At 43.0% G+C, this 21,776-nt stretch overlaps 2 protein-coding genes across 3 annotated transcripts in view; both read right to left on the bottom strand.

Moving 5' to 3' along the window:
* n4bp3 (NEDD4 binding protein 3) overlaps positions 1-10,574 on the bottom strand; it is a 28,687-nt gene extending 18,113 nt beyond the window's left edge. Inside the window, exon 1 of one of the 2 annotated variants that reach the window (XM_080035364.1) lies at positions 10,388-10,574. The gene's annotated coding sequence lies outside the window, so the exon portion shown is untranslated. Of the gene's footprint in view, positions 1-1,864; positions 2,112-10,387 lie in introns of those variants that run through there. The other variant, XM_080035365.1, reaches the window with a different exon arrangement.
* Positions 10,575-12,439: 1,865 nt separating this feature from the next.
* Positions 12,440-20,960, bottom strand: LOC307256759 (platelet-derived growth factor receptor-like protein; the record flags this gene model as incomplete). Its single annotated transcript, XM_080035851.1, has 8 exons — positions 12,440-12,652; positions 16,994-17,130; positions 18,408-18,615; positions 19,324-19,409; positions 19,576-19,727; positions 20,166-20,308; positions 20,436-20,587; positions 20,879-20,960. 8 exons carry the CDS (start codon positions 20,958-20,960, stop codon positions 12,440-12,442), a joined length of 1,173 nt encoding a protein of 390 aa, XP_079891977.1.
* Between the last annotated feature and the right edge of the window lie 816 nt (positions 20,961-21,776).

Here is a 21,776-nt window from a genome sequence, read left to right as displayed (position 1 = left end):
AAAAGAGAAAATGCCCGGGGCTGCAGCTGAAAATGCATTCGAATTGAAAGACAATAAGTGAGATATGGAGTGACTCACAGTTATGACTGCTTTAAAGGTCACATAATATGCACATTTTCAGAATCAATATTGTGATTTTTTTTCTTCCTAGAAACATGGTGTAGTGTCAAAAAAATATATATATATTTCTAACAGTGCCATTGCTGAATCTTTCCTTTTCAGCCTCAGTCTGAAATGCTCTGTTTTTAGAGCCTGTCTCTTTAAGGCCCGCCTTCCAAAAACCCTAGTCTGCACTGATTGGGCCTGAATCTAACTGCCATTTAGATTCAAACCATATTAATGTTGAAAAAAAAAACATCAAAAAGGTTTATTTTGCATTATAGGTGATCGTTAAAAGCTTGTGCTCTTCAATTTATGCTAAAGTAAACTGCATGGATAAAAAGCTTTACGGATCACATCCCAAACATTGATCTCATCTGCTCTCTTAACACCAGTAGAAAAAGGCGAACAGTAAACACAGAAGCTGACGCATGCTGATGCACACTCAGAGGATCAGCAGTTTCTCCTCCTGTAAATAAAGTGAGTGTTTGTTGTTCGTTTAGCGCTGAGAATCGGCACAGTGGGAACTACCAAATAACAGCTGGTTCAGCCAACTCAAGCCACACCTTCACTGTTAACAATGACAACAAAGCAACTGGAAGCAACTTGGGAAACATCAACACCGAGGAAAATTTCATCTTGTGCGGCTGTGACACTTTGCCTCAAGCCACACAGCCATTAAAACACAATCAGCGAGAACAAAGTCTGACCCACGGAATCTTGTTACCAAGCCTGGGTACAAGAGTGGGTCATGAATAGTCCTCAAGGGACATTCCAGGGACTCAAATAGACCATTTGAACCAAAACACAAACTAACAGTAAAAGAAGACATAAAACGGAAAAGGGGTTTTGAGGCCAGACACTGCAGGTGAATAGGGAAACATTTAAAAACGTATAGATATCATGAAACTAAAATCTACATGTTGGATAAAGCCAGAGTTAGACATCTTTACATGTTAGTGTCCAAAATGTATACAGAATAGATTCTGGATACAGCCTTTTTCCATTTTATAAAACAATATATACTAAGTACAGGTCTTAAAAATGCATTTTCATCATGTTTTTGAGACGGAAATGTATCAGAAATCAGGCAATTACACATATGAAAAAGTCCTTCTGTATTAACCTTCAGGAGCAAATTATGTTGTTGCCTGCTGTGTCTCACCTTAATGAAGGAATCAACATGCACGGCTCAGTGGAGCATATGATCCTATACATTGTTCTTAAAGCACGGCGTGGCTCCATTCAATAATTAACAGTTAATTAGCATATGTGCTCTGTGCTGCTGGGAGTAGAAATACATGGGGAGGGCTGAGGCTGCTGCTCCACGTGACGTCATTCGCCCCGGGAGAAAAAAAAAAGCTTAAGTTAAAAAGTTTAACTAATTCCAATTCAGCTCTGGCTGCAAACAAGCACTGTCCCCGAGGGCTGAGTAATTAACAATCAGGCCAATTTCCTCTTCCCTCTCTGCGACATGACGCTGTTCTTTTGACAATGCTGCCCTTAGCACGTTCAGAGAGCGTATTGAGCTTGCATAGAAATAAATCATACTCATCCAGCAGCAAGCTCAGGAATGTATTAAATATGCATACAGGTTAGGTGAGTTCTTGGTATGCCAAGTATGACATAGTAGACTGTTGAGTTGAGCTACTTTCTGTATCACAAGACGGACTTCTCTAAGCAAATAAAAAACTCATATTACAATTATTTGAAGACCCGTGGCCATCAGAGGTAAGAAGAGATACGTGTGAAATAAGTTGTTTACCTGTCTGTCTCACTTCTCTGCTTCTGTTCCCATGCTGGCTTTCTTGTCTGGTCCTCGCGCTACTGATTACCACGCCACATGACTTCCTCTCTCTCCGTCTGGGATGGCAGTAGGGAGGTGTGGATGGGAGGGAGCTGCCCAGTGCTAACTGAGCCTATTAGTTCCACAAAACTTTCTCTGTATTTCTCAAATTGGCAGCGTTAAACAAAAAAACTGGTGCAGGAGCTCAGAAAAGTCCCAAGAAATATTTCAGTTGCTGATTCTGAAGAAAAAAAAACCTGGACGTACAGCAGAAGGTATTAAATCCATCCTGAGGCTTCCCTCGTGTAGATGCGCCGACAGTGTTGTTGTAACTACTCAGAATTCCTCACGAGGGCGACATGAGTTACGCAATAAAGCTTTTAAGCTGCATGTAAGGACGGTCTTCAAAGAAGACGGGCGGCATCTCTGGAGACTTACCTGTGTTTTACATAGGAACCTGGAAGTAATCCTTAAATTGACCTCTGTCAGTCTCTCCTCGCCTTAGAGAGCCTGGTACTCCCTCCGCTCACCCTACACACCCTCTCCTCTTCCCCACCATCTCTTTGTGCACTTGGAGATTTCTCAGGGGCCGTAGTGGTCGGACTCGTTCTGCCAGTTCCAGAAAAAAACAAAAGCCCCGCATGTGAACCATGCAGCGTTTGAGGGCGGTCAATCCAGACCCAAGCATTGACATACAATAGCTGGACAAATACCAAACAACATTCGCTTGCTTGTTTGCTCGCGGTTAACTAGACAAATAATGAAGGTTCAAAAAGACAGACAGCAGGAACACAGAGAAAGATGGATGAGGCTTATAGGAAAAAAATAATAGGATGATCCAGAGATGAGGAAGGAGTCAGTGGAAAATGAGAGTGTGTGGGGGGTTGTCTCTGCGTGGTGGAGAAGTCTGGACAATAGCCCGAGTGTGAGTCTGTCTTCCCAGAGGCCGGGGTTTACTGGACGGGTTCTGCACCCTATCAAGTTACATCACTCTGGTTGGAGACACTGGTGTCCGAGGAGGGAGAAAAAGAGACCACATTGTTCTCTGCTCCTTAACAAGCAAGAGGGCGACTCCTTTCTTCTTCCCCCACCCATGTGATGCAGGCCTGGACTTCTTAAAGGTCATCTATTATTTGCAAAATGCACTTTCGACATAAACATGGGTCTCCCCGGTCTGACCAAAGAGTCAAGACGTATGAGAAAAATACAACCCTCTCCCTTTTTCTCCACCTCCACCTTTTCTGAAAAACCTGTGTTCAAAACCCCCAGATTCCTCTCCCCCTTATGACATCATAACACACACATTACCATCCTAACTTAGCCCTATACCGCCATGTGATAAGCGACACCCTCAGATCCCCCTGAACCTGACTGCCAGTTAGATTCAAACCAGCAGTTATTTTCACGGCCAATCAGAGCAGACCGGGGCTTTTTGGAAGGCGGGGCTTAAAGAGACGAAGCGTTTCAGTTCTGAAAAGAGGAGATTAAGAGATGGCACTGTGAGACATAGAAAGGATCTTTGGACATCCCACCATGTCATGAAAACAGTCTAAAGTAGAACATCCAAATTATAATGTTTTAACCTGAAAATGAGCATAATATGTGATGGTTAAAGCTGGCACCAATAGGTGGGCACACAGGGATCCCAATCTAATAAAAGCACCTTGCCAACCAAAGACGCACAGTGTAGACATTGGCAAGCTATTAAAGGCATTCCAGAGCAAGAATGTGACGTTTTGCGGTGCCCTTTGGCCTCCACCCTCGTGCAATTCGAAGAAAAAAATCGCCTGAAAATAAATGAAAGCTGGGGGGGGATAACCCCATCAAAGGTATATGGCAGCCCAATCTAACACTTGAGCAGGTGGCGCGGCTGTACCCCTGTCATTACCTCTGGGCCCCCACAGGCATAGCCACTCTCAGATTCCACAGATTCTCAGTTATAAGTGTCCCAGCTGGTCAACAAGAAGTGAAGGCTCTGGGAACCTGGAGGAGTGCTGAATGTGTGTGTGTGTGTGTGTGTGTGTGTGTGTGTGTGTGTGTGTGTGTGTGTGATTGAACGGATGGATATAAATTGTAAGCAGGAGGTTGGAGGATAGGGTGAAGATCCATAGATAGAAATACAAGGCAGTAACAACAAAGAGGGACTAGACAGAGGCAGGCTTACAGATACCGTAACCTGTCCAACCAGTCAACTAGACCAGGCTACCAGCCCGGGCTAGACTCATTTCCTCTGCCTAAGCTCCTGTGCACAATAACATTACAGGAAGCAGCTACGGGAGGCACGCTGCATGGATGTCTGGCTCATCCTGGGTCACACACACACACACACACACACACACACACACACACACACACACACACACACACACACACACACACACACACACACACACACACACACACACACACACACACACACACACACACACACACACACACACACACACACACACACACACACACACACACACACACACACACACACACACACACACACACACGGCCCGTACAGCGTCTGTCGGTTTGAACAAGTTTTTTCTTTTTTATTGAGAGACATGATGCTACTTTTGTGTCTGTACGATAAATATAAAGCAACATCTAGCATCAGTTTAGCTCAGCTTAAAGGCCTACTTCACCGGTTGGAATATGAAGGTATATTGAACTCGGAGATTCTATTTAGTATAAATGTGCAAAAAAAAATTAAATCGGATTATCTTAGCCTGAGAAAAGGCAGAAAGAGTGTTTTATGGTCTCACTGTCTAACCCTACAGTTTCCTTCTTGTGACATCACAGTAAGGGTTGGGATTAACAGGACAGCTGGGCCAAGGGAAGACTAAGGGAAAACTGAGGGAAGAAAAACCTCATTCATTATATTATAATAGTTATTTTATAATGATAGAACGCTGGTTCCGTATGGGTGAAGTATTCCTTTAAGGTATTCATAGCTTATTAACCCCCATATTTGTTTTCAGTGCACACACACAGTATAGACAGGTAGCTGATCGTGAGGAGCTATTCACGGATTTTGAGGAAAAAAGGTGATTTTGACAACACACGTTTCCCCAGAATCGCTGTTGTGTTGTATACTTACAGAACAAATATGAAAGTTGTATCAATCTTCACACAATTAAAAGGTTTGCAAAATGTTAAAAAAAACAACATCGTTCTATGCTATACCTGTGTGACCTAGGGCTGACCTGCATTAGTCATGTTAACTGAATGTGAACCTTTACATAGACTGTATTGATTTGATGCAAAAAGCTCGGCATGTGACAGCAAACTGACTTGCTGTTGGAGAGAACAGAGATGCGGCTGCTCCTCGACGATGACTGCTACTTGTACACGCTGGTATATAAATCATATAACAACAGTGCAGTGCCCACTCGCAGAGGAGGGCTTTCAACTCGCGGCCTTTTGTTCTGCAACGCTACGACTCGTCAGACTAAATAAAGGGGACAAGAGGGACAAGTAAATTGCACACACACACACAGACAGACAGAGATACAGAGACACACAGAGACACATGCACACATGCGCACACACACACAGACAAACACACACACACACACACACACACACACACACACACACACACACACGCACAGAAGGCAAATATTGCCATGGATATCTTTAGACGGCAGGTGAGTGAGGGGGCGCTCCTCAAGGGGAGATAAGCCCGATCAATAAAAAACTAGAGGAAACGATAAGGCTGGAGTGAGGGGGAACAGCACATGTTACAACAACATTCGTCAACAAGACAATAGTCCAGATTGTGCCAGTGTGTTTCTGACAGAATGCGTCTATTTCCGTGTGCGCTCTGAAGCCGGTGACATTTAGAGACAATGGTCACAGTATGGGGTCCGTCCAGCCTCCTACACTCTCAGACCTTTCCCCCTCTGAAGGTCAGGGGGTCCCACTTGTCCCATGAGGAACAAAAACCATTGTTGAGTTAGTCAGGTGGCGTGTCAAGCAACCACGCAGTCAGTTAACAAAAAAAAAGAAGAAAAATAGAGGGCGCAGTAGATTTAGCCATTGATTGAATATGAAATGTATTCTCTTGCAAACGCAGAGATTTTGATTGATAGGAAGAACAAGTGAGTGGGCTGCCAAGTTAGCTCCTCTCAGTATAACACGTCCATCCATGCATATTCACACTTTGTATACTTGTACAAAACCGTCAATCTGTGCTCTTCTGTGCTTTTCCATGAATTGTTTTGTGAACACTTTTTAAGTGGTTTCTGCTTTCTGGCAGACAAAATGTGGCTGCATTTTTAGAAATATCTGGAAATAGCTTCTAAATGCTACACCTTGTTCACTAGCTGATTGCTATTTTTTTTTTTTTTTGTATGCCGTTGGCTGCTCTTTGGAGAGCTGAGGAAAACTGCAAAGCTGGGAGATAATTCTCTGTGGGTTCATCACTGCAGTCGACAGCATTCACATTCACAAATAGTAATACAATATAAAATATTGATTACTATTGGTGCAGCTTTAAAGGCCAGGACACACCGGTCCGACTACCCGAAAATGGAGTTTGCCGATTCAGGCAGCTCCAGTCTTCCCGTCGCGGCCAACAAAGTGCAAAGAACATACCAAGCCGACTGCTGACCTTCCGTACGCTCTGCGCTTGCACGGGACGTAATGTCTCCATAACAGCAGGCGGCGCTAATCTGTATTGTGGCCCGAAAAAATACGGAAGCCGGGAAATGATGGGAAGGCTCTCTAGACCATAAACATAGATAGAAATACGTATTTATATTTATGGACCATAAAGAGCACCATTTTTAGCAAACAGTGTCGAGCATGGTGTCTAGCAGTCAACAAGGGTTGATGCATGTGAATACTCGCTGAACGAAACAAACAAACACATTAAAACGTTTGTGCTACCCGCCTCACTTCCGGGCTTCACTGATTCGCTAGCCCTCCACCAATCAAATTGCTCCAACTGAAAGACTGCCCGCCGCGGATTGAACATAATCGGCTCAAAAGAAGCCCGACGACATCTACGACGACCGATTTCATGGCACACACCAAACAGATTAGTGTCCCCGCCCCCTCCAGACTCTACGACGGCGATTATCGGGCCGGTGTGTCCGGGCCTTAAGGTGTCTCTTGGACAGGCAGTTTACTTTAAGTCAATACAACTGAACTCTCATTGTGTGTTCTATTTTTAAACCAATCCAGAGTAGGTTAAATGTCAGGAATGGCGACATACTTTCAAAGATCAATCTTCAGCTATAAGGAAGCACCTGCCACTTGGTGCATAATGATTAACTTAAGGTGTGTTCTCCTGTTTTGGAAAGAATAGCTCCAAATTTTAGCCTGCACCTCTTCCTGCAACTTGATCCAACTGAATATGTTAACTCACAAAAGACTGCGAGGCTGTTAACATGTTTGTGTCTCATTCACCCATTCACACACACACACACACACACACACACACACACGCACACACACACACACACACACACACACACACACACACACACACGCACACACACAGACACACACACACACACACACACGCACACGCACGCACACGCACACACAGAGTATTTGCTAAATGGCCTTTTAACCAACATTATCAGGATCTAGGCATACAGGCAGCCGTATACACCTGGCCAAGTCTCACAGAGATTTTCCTAAGCGGGTCCAGACAGACCTTAATCACAGCGACAGACGGTATATCACCACATAGTGTACGAGGCTGCAGCTTAAGGCAGAGGGATGAGCATTAAGGAGTGAAAGCACTAGAGTGTAGGAGCAGGACACTTTCTCTCGTGAGAGCGATCGGGCATGGCCACTTGTCTATAAAGAGTCTATAGGGATCAGTGCAGAGTGAGAGAATAGAATAGGGTGTTTGGGGGGGATAAACCCAAGATTAGGAGCAAACAATGAGGTAAACCAGGGAGAAAAGGGAGAAGTCCAGTTGAGTTGAAGAAGAGGGCTGATTAGTGTTTGATTAGCTGGCCTAGGCCTGAGGGAAAATGCCTTGTCAAGCAACCATTATGACTGTGTGCTCTCTTCCCCATCTGCTAGACTGTAGCATGCATGACTGACCCGCTATGCACTTATCATGCCACGAGTAAAAAAAGGTGTAGAGTTTATTGTGCTCCGACGGGGCAAAGTGTTTAGTTAAGGTTTAAATAAGGACAGAGGAGCTCCGATCTGTCTGGAATACAAAGAGTCTCAAAGGTCATTAGGAAGCACTGATGTAAAGGGCGTTTCAGTGTATCCTCCTCTCTCTCTAGATACAAGGCAACGCAAAGCAAATGGTCAGCAGACATCTGAGCATTCAGCAGAATTACTGTTTCATCAGCTGCCGGTGCTTTAAGGAGATGCAAGTTATGCACACACACGCGCGCGCACACACACACACACACACACACACATGCGCACACACACACACACACACACAGGGGAGTGTCAACCCCCCCGGAGCTCAAACAGCTGAATTAAGATTATAACTTCAGCTGTCTGACTGATTCCGCTGAGAGAAGAGCTGCAAATAGACTGTCCCAATGAGATGTTATCTAACAGACGGGCTTTGAAATCTATGATATTGACTTGAATATCCCAATGTTGATTATGTGGCAATAACCACGTATCGATAAGCAAGATATTTAAAAAAAAACAGATTCATCTTTTGATTTTTCTCTCAGTGTCTCTAAAATGTTCAAAATGATGACAAGCATATGTCCATCACAAGTTATCAAAACGTGGCTACTGTAAAGTCACGTCTTCAAATTGCTTATTTGGAGTAACGGCCCAAAAACCTTAACAACCATTGATTGATTATCCAAATGATCCATGATTGGGGGCGCAATGTACAAAACTAAAACATATACAATATGCATGGATGGAAATACCATTGGGGCAGATGGGGAAAAAGTATTGTTGTTTGTGTGCCTGCAGTGATGGCCCTTTTAAACTGTAACCTCGCTGTCCATCCTGATCTCAGAGAACTCTTTGCTAACGATGCTCTATTTGACTATGTTTGGCTTTGTTCTTGCTCTTGACGTTAAGAGGAGGGCCGGTGGTGAAACATCTCACCTCTTTGTCATAAGAGACTGCGGGGCTGGACGAGAGGGAGAAATGCATTTTTGTGTGGTGACTTCTAAAGCCTAAACAATACTTAAACTGTCTCAGTGATTGCCATGCTGCGATCAGTCATACACACACACACACACATACACACACACACACACACACACACACGCACACACACACACACACACACACGCACACACACACACACACGATGACAGCTGTATATCACTCCCACTATCCACACCTTGAAATTCTCCTGTATAATCTCTATTGCCTAAATGACAGGAATGGTATAAGGCTAATGGCTATACCACCGCAGCTTCACACCTCTATTGTTGTCCGTCCTCACCACTAGCGTCAGAGCGCAGCCATAACCAGCACACTCAAAGAACTCTCCCCGCAATGCTCCATGAGTCCTCCGGTCAGGGGTCACCTGTGGCCTCTGGTCACCACGACAACAGCCTGGCAGTCCCCAAGACTGAGTTGTCTGGTGTCCCCCCCCCCCCACCACCACCACACTCAACCTACAAACTCTCTCTCTCTCTCTCTCTCTCTCTCTCTCTCTCTCTCTCTCTCTCTCTCTCTCTCTCTCTCTCTCTCTCTCTCTCTCTCTCTCTCTCTCTCTCTCACTCACACACAGAAACAGCTTTTGTCCTCCTTTGCATCATAAGAGAGGGCCGGAGTGTGTGTGAGCTTCAACACAAACATTTACAGCCAACACACCATTCATTCAATACACTGCTGCAGTGGAGGTGCAAGGGAGACAACCATCATAGCTGCTAAATGACAGGAAATAAATCATTGTTTGTCCATCTGTCTTCTTTAAAACACCTATACACACAGACACAGCCCCTGACCCAAGATCAGCTTTTTATTCTAACTGGGGACACAGTTTTAGCCCCCAGATTGCACAGCACAGGGTGTCCTCGATCAACTGGTTTAAAGTCAAGTGTGTGTCCCTGAAAGTGACTTAAGTCACTTGGAGACACACACACAGACACAGACACACACAAACACACAGACACACACACACAGACACAAACACACACAGACACACACACACACACACACACACACACACACAGACACAAACAAACACACACACACACACACACACACACACACACACACACACACACACACACACACACACACACACACACACACACACACACACACACACACTCACTTGAAAATGCCAGGACAACAGTCAAAACAAATTGTAAGGATTAACCCTGATTTAGGGAATAAACAGCCTGAGTCATAAGTTTAAAGTCAAGCATGCCTTTAAGCTTATCTATATGCACGTCTGTTTTGCACAAAGTTTTGGACGTGCCACAACATGAAGCACCACGCACTGGTAATGACACAGGTCCCGGCTACATGCATGCGCAGCGGGGGCAGCGGATGCATCAGCGGATCCCGAAAAGATTTGAAAAAAAAGCTGGCGCTCACCACCATATTCTTCATGCAGGACATCTCTTGGAGCAGCCGCCGGTACACCACTGCTGCGGCTCACTCACTCGTTTGGTTGTATAATAAAGAGAGTTTACAGGATCTATGTTCCAGGACTTTAGAGCGGAGCTGCGGACAGAGATCAGACCGACAGAGAGGCGCTCACACCGGGACTGTCTCCAGTCTTTTCCCCCTCGGACGTTTGAACAGCGCAGAGTGGGAGCGAGAGGAGGAAACATGAGAGTCGAACATGTGGCCGCCCCCCCTGTCTATACGGGACTGGACTCACTTCATTGTTGGGATGAGGGACAACGCCATCTAGCGAGCAGGCAGGTTGGTGCGCTTTAAAAATGAGAACAAATGATGTGTCTTTAAATTAACGTATAGGCTAAGTTTTTTTTAACCTTTATAGGTATATCCCATTGAGACCGAAGACTCTTTTGCAAGGGAGACCTGTTTTCCATTCCCACGTTACCATTCACACATCGACATTTACACGAGGCAAGGTGGGTTAAGTGCCTTGCCCAAGGACACAACAACCATGATACAGGTAGCAGGGGAGGGGGGGGGGGGAATCGAACCTCCAACCCTTTGATCATCAGCCAACCCGCTCTCCCAACTGAGCGGTTGAATGAGTGGTTATCAATGTGCATAACTTGTCATACCCGCTTCCCCCTACGTTTCACGATTCTTCTTTTCTTTTTTGTCACTTAAAGGTCACCTATTGTGCAAAAAACACAACATGCTAAAATGTTTTTTCAATATTAATATGGGTGTGAATAGGGACTCCCAAAGTATGAACACTAGACAACCCATTCCTCCACCTTCACCTTTCTGAAAACCTGTGTACATAAACCCCAATTAGATTTCTCTCCCCTAATTATGTCATAAAGGGAGAGGCCACGCCTCTTGATTACCATCCTAATTTAGGACTACCTCCACCTCTAATAAGCACTTTATTTTTTGTATTGACTTAATTCAGGTTCAACATTTTTGTCAAGAAAAAAACCTCACTCACTATTGTCAATAATTTGTAACAATACAATTATCGTAATCTTCCATATGCTCTGACACGTATTTCTCAATATACTTTTTCTTGATCTCACTCCATGGGAAACAAACCATCTGCCTTGTAATATTAATAATAATAGACTCAAAACAGTTTATTTTATTACTTTTTTATTACCTATTCCTTCGTCTTCGGGTCACATGCACAATAAGAAATAAGTACGTAGAAAAGACCAAGACAAAAGACATTGTGTGAACACATTGAATACACTAGCTTACTTGATGCACACTTTACATACATTCATAAAAAGAACACATCTCTCATTTGTCATGGGAAAGTCTCCATTACTCATAGCAACTGACGAGGAAGAAATGTTTATTTATAATTAGTGCTGTCAGTTTAATGCGTTATTAACGGCGTTAACGCAAACCCATTTTAACGGCGATAGATCTACATTGTGGGCTATTTGCACTGAATTGCAAATTATGATATTTTAGAAGAAATACACTGAATTACAAGGGTGTAGAGAATGGGTGTGATAAGAGCATTAAAATTAGAAAAAATAATGGGACAAAAAGAAATCAAGGGACATTTAGGCTAGAATAGATACAAATGTGATTAATCGCGAGTTAACTATGGCATTAATGCGATTAATCGCGATTAAATATTTTGATCGTTTGACAGCACTATTTATAATATATTCATGTGTGACAGATAAAATACTGTTTAAATAATACTGTGGAAATGTTGCACATGCCCTGCGTTCCAAATCACATACTTTTTCTTTATACTACACTACATACTAAAGAACAGAAGAGTTTTAGGGCCACTGGAGAGAAAAAATATTTATTCTCATTATGTCGAGAAATGTCAAGAGTAAAGACGAATACTCTTTATGCTTTTGGAGTTAGTGGGGCATTTACTGTATGTATTTTCAGCATACTACAATTGACGTGCATGTATTAGGACATCCTAAATCTTTTTCTGGCATACTAAACAGTAGGGAAGTATGGGGTTTGGAACGCAGGGCCAGTCTCTATGGTTCATGGTTTCCTGGTCTTGGCTTTGGGGAGCACTTTAACATTAGTAGACACTGATGTGGCTCCTTGCAGGTTGTGTGCGGTGCAGGTGTACGTCCCCTGGTCCACCGCCCTCACCTCGTCCACTATGAGGACAGACTGAGACTGCTGCCGAGACGCTCCTCCTCCTCCCGCCACCGGAGTGATGCTCTCCTCTGTGTAAAGAGGCCTTCCAATCTGCACAAACAGCACAGGTGCTCCGTTCAGTTTGGTAATAAAGACATACTGCAAAGCATTGGGAAGTTACCTCATTATAATATAATAAGCCATTAGTCATTCATTCAGTCTGGAGCTTAAAGGTGGAGTCAGCTATTCTAGCACAGAATACAATTGATAAATGTGTACCATGATTCACACGTATTTCACTATCAACAAACATGTATTCTTGGACTTTCAAATATCTAGAACTTATTCTGAAAATATTTACGCATTTACAGATCTATTTCTACATGTGAAACAGGGTTTGCATATTTGCAGATCACCTCCTGTGAGTTTGTGAGCCACGTTACATTTTTGCATAATTTTGTGTAATTTTGTTGCATAATAATAACTTTTACCACCGCAGGTCTGTAGAATGACCCTTACAAATGTGAGGTGCAATCATTTGTACGTGTGTAATCGTGTTTTGTAAAGTTGAATCCACAAAAATAAAAAGTGTTTTGCAAATATGTAAAACGTGAGAAATTAGCATTTTAATTTCACATAAAAATAATAGATGTTTTACAAATGTAAATAATTTCCTCACAAAAAATACATGTCAATTCATATTTAGGCCTATAGGGTTATATTGTGGACAAAGTATATATATATATATATATATATATATATATATATATATATATATATATAGTGCTGCTTGAAAGTATGTGAACCCCTTGAAATTGTGTAGCACTTAATAAAACAGAGGTAAAACCAGGTCAGTTTAGGCTCACCAAAGTGAACCCATACAGGTCAGACATGCTAAAAGGAAAATACATTTTCAGAGGATCTCAAGAATAGTTGTGATGTTGCACATTTGTCTGGGGACAGCTATAAATTAATTTAAAAAAGTTTGAGCTCAATCGGTCCACCATGAAGCAAATTATCTACAAATGCAGAGCTCTAAGAGTGACTGAACATCTGCCTAGAAGTAGACTTCCTTCAAAAATATTCACAAGCACCACAAAAAAAGTGATTTTTCAGTTTAAAGCCAACCCAAACATTACATCTTGTGATTTGCAGACCTCTCTTGCAGCATCTGGGACAGATGTGCATGGTTCCACAATAAGAAGAAAACTCAGTCAACATGGCTTTGCATGGGTTGCTGAAGAAGCCTCTGCTCTCAAAGAAGAACAAAACTGCTTGTCACAACTTTGCCAGAGAGCCCCTGGAAATACCTGAAGTCTTCTGGAAGTCTATTCTGTGGACAGATTAGTCCAAAATTTAACTGTTTGGTCATAACCAAAACCGCCATGTTTGAGCAAAAACGCAACTCTCCCTACCACCAAAAGCATCTTCTCCCAAGTGAGGATATAATGTTTGGGTTGTCCATTCCCAGAAAAATCACTTTTCTTGTGGCGCTTGTGGATGTTGTAGAAGGAAGTCCACTTCTAGGCAGATGTTCAGTCACTCTTAGAGCTCTGCATTTGTAGATAATTTGCCTCATGGTGGACCGATTAACTAACCTGAGTTGATATACAGTTATCCGTGTTGTTGGTCTTGAATGTGACTGCTTTGTAGCCTGACAGCGCCCGCCTACCTACTTCTGTTCAATTTTCATTTCCCTTCAGTAGTCATTCTGGGTCCGCGGTATATTCACAGGCTTTCTCAGGATAGATTTTTTCATGACCAATCAGCAAACAGAGGGTGTGGCTTAGGACGTGCGCCAGTTTCAGTTGTAGTCAGAAACTGGCGCATGACATACCAAAACGTTATGCGATTGATTGGCAGACCCAGAGTGGCACTGGACAGATCCAATAGTTTTAAACTTCAACAGACACCAGCCTTCAAGTGAGTGAACGTTTGTCAATTGAGCAATTCCAGACCATCTGTACAAATGATATGAAGTATGATGGTCTGGTAGAACTAGGCTAACTGCTTTGGGCAGCAGACCAAACATGTGACTGCATCAGTCACTTTAATTGGTCCATTGTTTACTGTATGTATGATGACAACACGTTGGGGCAGGCCCTCCCGGAACTCATAGAGATTGCATTGAGGGCCTACAGTTTGAAAACAAAAATTACTTTTACATGAAAGTCTATGAGAGCGCTCTGGGTAAATATGCAAATCAGTAAATGCGTAAATATGACTATGTATTTTCAGAATAAGCTCTACTTGTTTGCAAGTCAAAGAATACATGTTTGTGGATAGTGATCATGGTACACATTTGTTAATTGTATTCTGTGCTTTTACAACATTGCTGTACATTACATTACAGTAGCCTGGCACCGCCCGCCTACCTACCTACTTCCGCTAGGTTTTCTCAGCCAGATTTTTGGCCAATCAGCGAACGGAGGGAGTGGCTGAGAACAATGACGTTATGGTTGTGCACCAGTCTCAGTTGAAATCAGAAGCCGGCGCATGACATAAGTTACGACCAAACGTTATTCGATTAAACTTCAACAGACACCCGCCTTCAAGTGAGTTCACGTTTGTCAATTGAGCAATTCAAGACCTTCTGTACAAATTAAATTAAATTAAGTACGATGGTCTGGTAGGACCAGGTTACCTTTACAGATAATAATGTCCAATAAATGCTTCCATAATATCTCCTCACGATCCACTACCTGTGGATCGTGAGGAGATACAATGGTTGTGTGCTGAAACAATCTGGTGTAAACTGGTAAGTAAACAAAGGGGATGTAAATAATGGGGATCCACCGTAGAATGCAACATGCCCGTTTACAAAGCCTAGGCTGTGTGTAACACTGGATTTTCTTTCAGCCCACACACAGTACGGACAGGTAGCGGATATTGACAAGGTATTCACTGATTTTGACAAAGTGATTTTGGCAACAAGCGTTCTCCAGAATTGCTGACTCCATCTTCAAGTGTTGATAAGTCATCTATAAATAGTTATAGGCCTGGATGCTCTGCAGTCCATAGGTTGAAACCTCTTCACTCATAACAAATGAGCTGGAGAGACACAGTAAAGTAAGCTATAATGACACAATGCATGACATGATGCACATCAAATACATGAATCTGCCTATTTTGTCCAACAAACTGATATTGATATAGTTTTATGCATCAAAATGGCTTATTTCTCACATCAAAATGTATTAACCTTCTATTGTAAATTATGGATTTGTGTTATCTATTTGCATTGTAAAAAAATTAGGGATGGGGCCGATCCGATCTAGTATCGGGTCCGATACGGCTGCAATCTACGTATCGGATATCGGACTGACAACTCCGATATAAAATACGATTTATTAATTTATTTTTTCAAACTATGAAAGACCGAGCAAGCCGTGCGAGCAGGCGCCGACGTTCGCCGGAGGGAGAGAGGACACACACTTCAGGATAATAATAGCGGCGGCGATCTGGTCGCAGCCTAGCTTAGCCTAGCAATAGCTTTCCCACTTCATTGTACAACTTTCCCCAGGCAGAAATACACTCATTAACTCTGGAAAATGAAGCATGGGGGTTTGGATTGAGCAGCGGACTTTATGACCAGCTAGATTATACGCTGTTCCTTTTTATTTGGTGATTTTTACGGGACATCAGTGTGGTTAATGTTAAACACACTTCCTTCAACTGCTACCATGGTCGCATGTTTAGAACGTAGGCTATGGAACGTCAAACTCGCCCCTGTTCCACAACAACAAGCAGCAGACGCATTTATACAGAGAGGCGGAACAGATTGTGTCAGCAATTTTACTACCCCCCGAGGCAGTAAAATTCCCGGAACAATCTGTTGCGCCTCTCGTCACCCGTTCAGCAATGATAGCATTTATACAGCAGGGCGAAGGGCCGAAAGGCCGGGATATTCCCGGCTTTCACTGGCTGTTTAAAAGGGGCTAGAGTTAGACCTATTTGTTTTGTTCTTTATGTTGTTACATACAGTAGGCTGGTCCTAATATGGAGTTCCTGTTTATTTATTCCTTGCTCATTTTGTGTTAAGATGCATAAAGTTATGTTTGCCTATTTTTCAACTTGACAATGAAATTAAACTTTCAAATTTAGTTCTGCTTTCTTGCCTTCTTTTTAAGATTTTTCCAATTAAGATAACATTGTGACAAACGACACCATAGTGTGTGACAACCAACCCCTTGATGGGGTCGGTTGTCACAATGTGTTAGAGTGTCTTTGATGGTAAACTTCTTCTTTATTACAATAAGTTAGAAAAAGTGAGGGGTACAAATTTCAAACCAACACCTTAAGCTTCAATTTAATGTAGGAATGACTATTGAAAGATGTTTAGGTGATGAGCAATTCTCACTAGAGTAAATAGTGTGCCTACTAGCCCCGGTCACCCCTACCCCATACAACCCCACTTCAAAAAAATACTGAACTCTCCCTTTAATTTCCTACCTGCTGTCCTGGGTATTCCCACGTGAACTCCAGTCCCACGTTGTGTTCTCCCACTGCAGAGCAGCTGACACGCAGGTTCTCCCCCAGAGACACTGAGCTGGAGGCCTGGATGACTGGAGCAGGAGGGGCCATGGGGTCTGATAGGGACCATTGAGTAAAGGTTGAGTTATTAAAGTGATTATGACTAACACCAAACAATAATTTAACAGTGACTTGCATCAATCAGCATAACTAAACTACAGTTTACTGTCACTGGTTATGTGTGCGGAATTTGCTTGCCCAATCCTTAAAATGTATGATTAAGCCTGCAAGTCACAATAGAGAAATAAGTTGATTTGGAAACGGTCAGCTGAACTGAAAAGTGCAGAGTGGAGTTTATGGTGGTTGTTGGAATGTCAGTTGGAAGTTGAAGTAGTGAGAGAAATTCTTGCCAGTCATTGCCAACGTGTCAACACTGATGGCGGTTGGAGTGAATTGATCGGTGGACATTGCAGGAGTTGGAAGAAGTTATTATTGTGTTATTGTTTCAAATGAGACCTTAAGTGGTTTACGGTGTCAGTCGAGGTGTAAGCAGCATCAGGGGAGCTGAAAAGTCTGCCCAAAAAACTCAAAGCATCATTAGGTCATAAAATAGAAAAAGTATCACATCTCACATTAGAGAAAACTGTAACCAACTAATCTGTGACCCGTTTGCTCAATATTTATATCCACAAAGAATTATGATTTTTTTTGTCAATCTGCTTCGGCCCAATCAATCACCCCATTGATTAATAGACCATCATTTCAGCACATCGTTAGCCTCATAGCATAATTGCCTCAATTGTATTTACTCTACTCTACTTTTACTCTACATCTATTCTACATCTACTCTACTCTACTTCTACTTTACCCTACTCTATAACCCTTAAAATATGACTTAGGCAATTGTGCTATGAGGGTAACGACATGTTACTTTCCACCCCTGCATGCAAGTAAGCTAGCCTGGACAGACCAGCCTGATCTCATGAGCTTCACGTCCATTTCCCTCCCGCAGATCAGTCTGGACTTCCTCCAGGTACCGTGGGGAGGAGCCTGGACTTTGTTAGCGGAAGGCAGTCACTGATTGGTTCATTTAGTCGTTGACTTCAGCATGAATCTACGATTAAGATCATGAGAAACAGCTGGTCTTACAAAACTAGATTGACGATTATACATGAACCTATCAGAAGCTGCCTTCCACTATAAGGGACTTACGTTAGGTCTGAATATGGGCACTGATTGGCCACGGCATTTTACCCACCAAGATTGGAGAATTTGCTAGACGGATTTGCAGGAGGGAAACAAATGTGAAGCTTGCACTAGATCAGCCTGGTCTGGGGACTCTAAGTAGCTCATGATTGTGATCCTCCTCAGCAATGGAACAATGTAAACTCACAGTTAACATAGATGAGCATGTACTTGGTGGAGCTCTGCCTCAGGTTGCCCAGACTGGCTACACAGAACAGGGCTCCGGCGTGGTAGGGCCTGGGCCGGTGAATGGTGAAGCCCTTCTGGACATTAAAGGAGATCTCTGTCCCGTCTACAGCCACCTCCGCCGGCGGAAACTCCCTGTGCAGAGTCACTTTGGCCTGGGGCGACGTCACCTGGTAGTAGGGGTGTGAACGTTTACAAACATTTCTAAACGGTTGGCTGCACATTTTTCGTGTATACGTTTAACCGTTTGATAGGCTATATTTGCCGATGCTGTTGGAGTGACAGTGTGCAGTGAGAAAGTCACGCAGAGAGATAGACGGAGGCAGAGAGGCCTTTATTTAATAATTTTGATTTTTGACCTTGAAGTGATCATAATTGCCTAGTGATCATATGTCATTAGACTGACTCCCGCTGTCGGGCGAGCCGACCATCTGATCGGACCAGCTGTTTGAGATGGAGATGAAAAGGAAAGTGAAACTGAAGGTGGAGCAGTTAAATAGTTAAATGAATAAATATTGTATCCAGACACAATAATGGATTGTGTTATCTGCTTTAGCATCCTACAGTAGCTCACATCGCCCACCACTCCTTGAAAAAAATATAATTTTCCAAACTAAAAAAAAAACAAAAAAAAAAAACGGTTTTCGTTTATTGATTTTTCCTAAACGCTTATGATTTACCAAACAGTTACACGAGTACACATGTACACGTGCACACCCCTACCTGTTACTAGTTGATATTTATTCAGTCATTAAACGTATCATTATTAATAAAGCTGGCTACTGTGATTCAGCAATCCGCTGTTTGTAAATTCCAGAGTTATAAAATGAAAGGATTTGGTTTATCATAAAATAATGCAGAGAATGGTCAGAGCTAACCTGGCAGGGGAGGACCGTGGGCCAGTTGGTTCTCAGCTGAATCACCTCGTAGTAGTCAGCCGACGGTACAAACAGTTCCTGTGGGTCTGATTGGTACATTAAGAAGATATGGCAGATTGACGATAAGATAGAGATAAGGTAAGATGTAACGAGTGCTTCAAGGGGGTGGTAAAAATGAAGCAGAGACGCCTTGCAGTTCTGAGATGTAGGGCATGCGTCAGCAGCATCAATAAAGTTGATTAATTGTACTACCGGGAAAGAAGACGAAGACTTTGACGGCTTTGTGGTACTCCTTCCTGCAGTCTGAGTCTTCGCAGTACATGGGGAAACAGGTGTACTCCCCAGTGTCCGCACCAGTCGAGTTGACTAAAGTCAGGAGGCCATATCGCTCGTGTTGGACAATACTGTAGAGCCGAAACAAGTCAAAAACTAGAACATCGTTTATCATATTAAAGGTGTAGTCTGCGATTCTGGAGGTCTCTGGAAGTGACTCGGGTTAAAACCATTCACCCCCTTCACCTATGCGCTACCTGTCCGTATTGTGTGTGTGCTGAAAAGAAATTCAGTGTTAATACACAACCTAAGTCTTGTAAACGAAATGTAAACAGAGGGGGCCAACCATAACTAGCAACATGTTTACAGAGCCTAGGCTGTGTACTAACGCCAGATAATTTTTCTGCGCATACAGAAAGTATGGACGGGTAGACAATTTTGAGGAGATATTCACCGATTTTGACGACAAGTGATTTTGACAACAAGCATTCTCCAGAATTTCTGACTCCACCTTTAACATTGGAGGAATGAATTGTACATTATGCATAATTAAAATGACTATTTTATACCTGAGCCTTCCGTCGTCATCCTCCTCCAGATAGGAGGGGACACTCCAGTGCACAGGTTTGCCCCTGCACCTCAGCTCCAGGGTGTCGCCTGTCTGCACACTGATGCTCTCCCCTACCTTCTTAAACTTCCCTCTGTTTACTACCTGTATGTGTGGGATAGTGATACAATAATATCATAGTAATACAAAGATAACAACACAGATGCAGACATTTTGTCTGTGATAAATGAATGAATGTTCCTTTTAACACATTAAAATGTATTGTAAAAACCTGTGTGAGGAATGTCTGTGCAGGGGCGGCAGGTGTAGCTCTGATGGTGGGTTTGTCTGTCACAGATCTGGGCCCTTTATTTGTTGATTTGACCACATTAGCTTTGCTTGGCTTGGGCTTCCTCCCTGGAGTGGTCCTCTGTTCTTGGGCTTCTGTTTGACAATAAGCTGCATGGTGCAAAAAAGCTTATTATCTATGGTTCAAAAATAAAGGTACGTCATATGTTTAATGACATGAATAACGTAATAAGTACTTTCCTTATGTAAAATAAAACAACAAAACAGTGACATTCCTGTGTGTGGTATTGGTATTGTTTTTATCAGATTCCAACTTCTACAGTAAGACATTGCGTGCATTCAGGCCTACATAAATGGCCCCTTTATTAGCACATTCTAGGAGCACATGTTCACAGAGCTGCTCGGCAAGTGTGTAAAGACACTTACCTAACTCGAAGATTAGGGAACAAACGAGGAGAACGCTCAGCACTAGTCCCCCCTTTGACCCAGACAAGTTGACCAAACTCATGACTGATCAGTGGAGTATAAAAAGTAGTCTAGCAGTGTGGATTGCTAGCTCACGTACTGCAGAAAGCAAAAAGGGCGCAAGGGGAGAGAGAAGAGGAGGGCAGAGCTCTGGAAGTGAGCGGTCAGCTGTTTACCAGAGTCCTCCTCCTGAGTGTGGCATTAGTACCCCAAATTCCTCCTGACCAAGGCTCAATGGTGGCTTTCAAGACCGAGCTGACCAATGAGGGCCCAGAGGCCGAGGCCCGTCCATGTGTAATGGCACGGCCCTGTTTGCATAGCTGCTGGACTGGAAGTGTGCGAACAGCATGAGCCTGGCCCCTTCGAAATCACAACAAAGGCACAGACGAAGGCTGTAGCGAGGTCATTTATAGCAAGCATTTGGTGCCCAATAAACCTTGTGTCCTAACAAATACTGAGTGCCTTTACATGGGCGAAACAAACCACAAACCTGACCAGCTTTATAGACTTATTTAAAATGCATTAAAATCATACACGAAAACTTAATTTACTGGGTTAAGATTTTTCCCGCAATGTATCAGTTGTGAAGGACATACTGACAAATCTAGTGTGAAACATTTATCTCATTTCCATCAACTTGAGCAGTGTTTTTCAGCACAGTAAATCCCTGTGCATATTGTTATGCCCTCTGAGGCCATATGAAAAAACTTGACAATAACTTATTTTATCAACCAAATATCATTTGGCAAAATTAGCTGCTTGCATGCAGGAGAAATAAAGGTGTTGCACATTTCATTACAGTAAAACTTAGCTAAACCCACTGAAGGTTGTAAAGCTTTGCCTTCGAGTGACAAGCTAA

This window comes from Ammodytes marinus (assembly GCF_949987685.1).
Source record: "Ammodytes marinus genome assembly, chromosome: 10".
NCBI classification, from domain to species: Eukaryota; Metazoa; Chordata; class Actinopteri; order Uranoscopiformes; family Ammodytidae; genus Ammodytes; species Ammodytes marinus.
The sequence above is the reverse complement of the archived record's forward strand: the minus strand, read 5'-3'. Positions and strand labels throughout refer to the sequence as shown.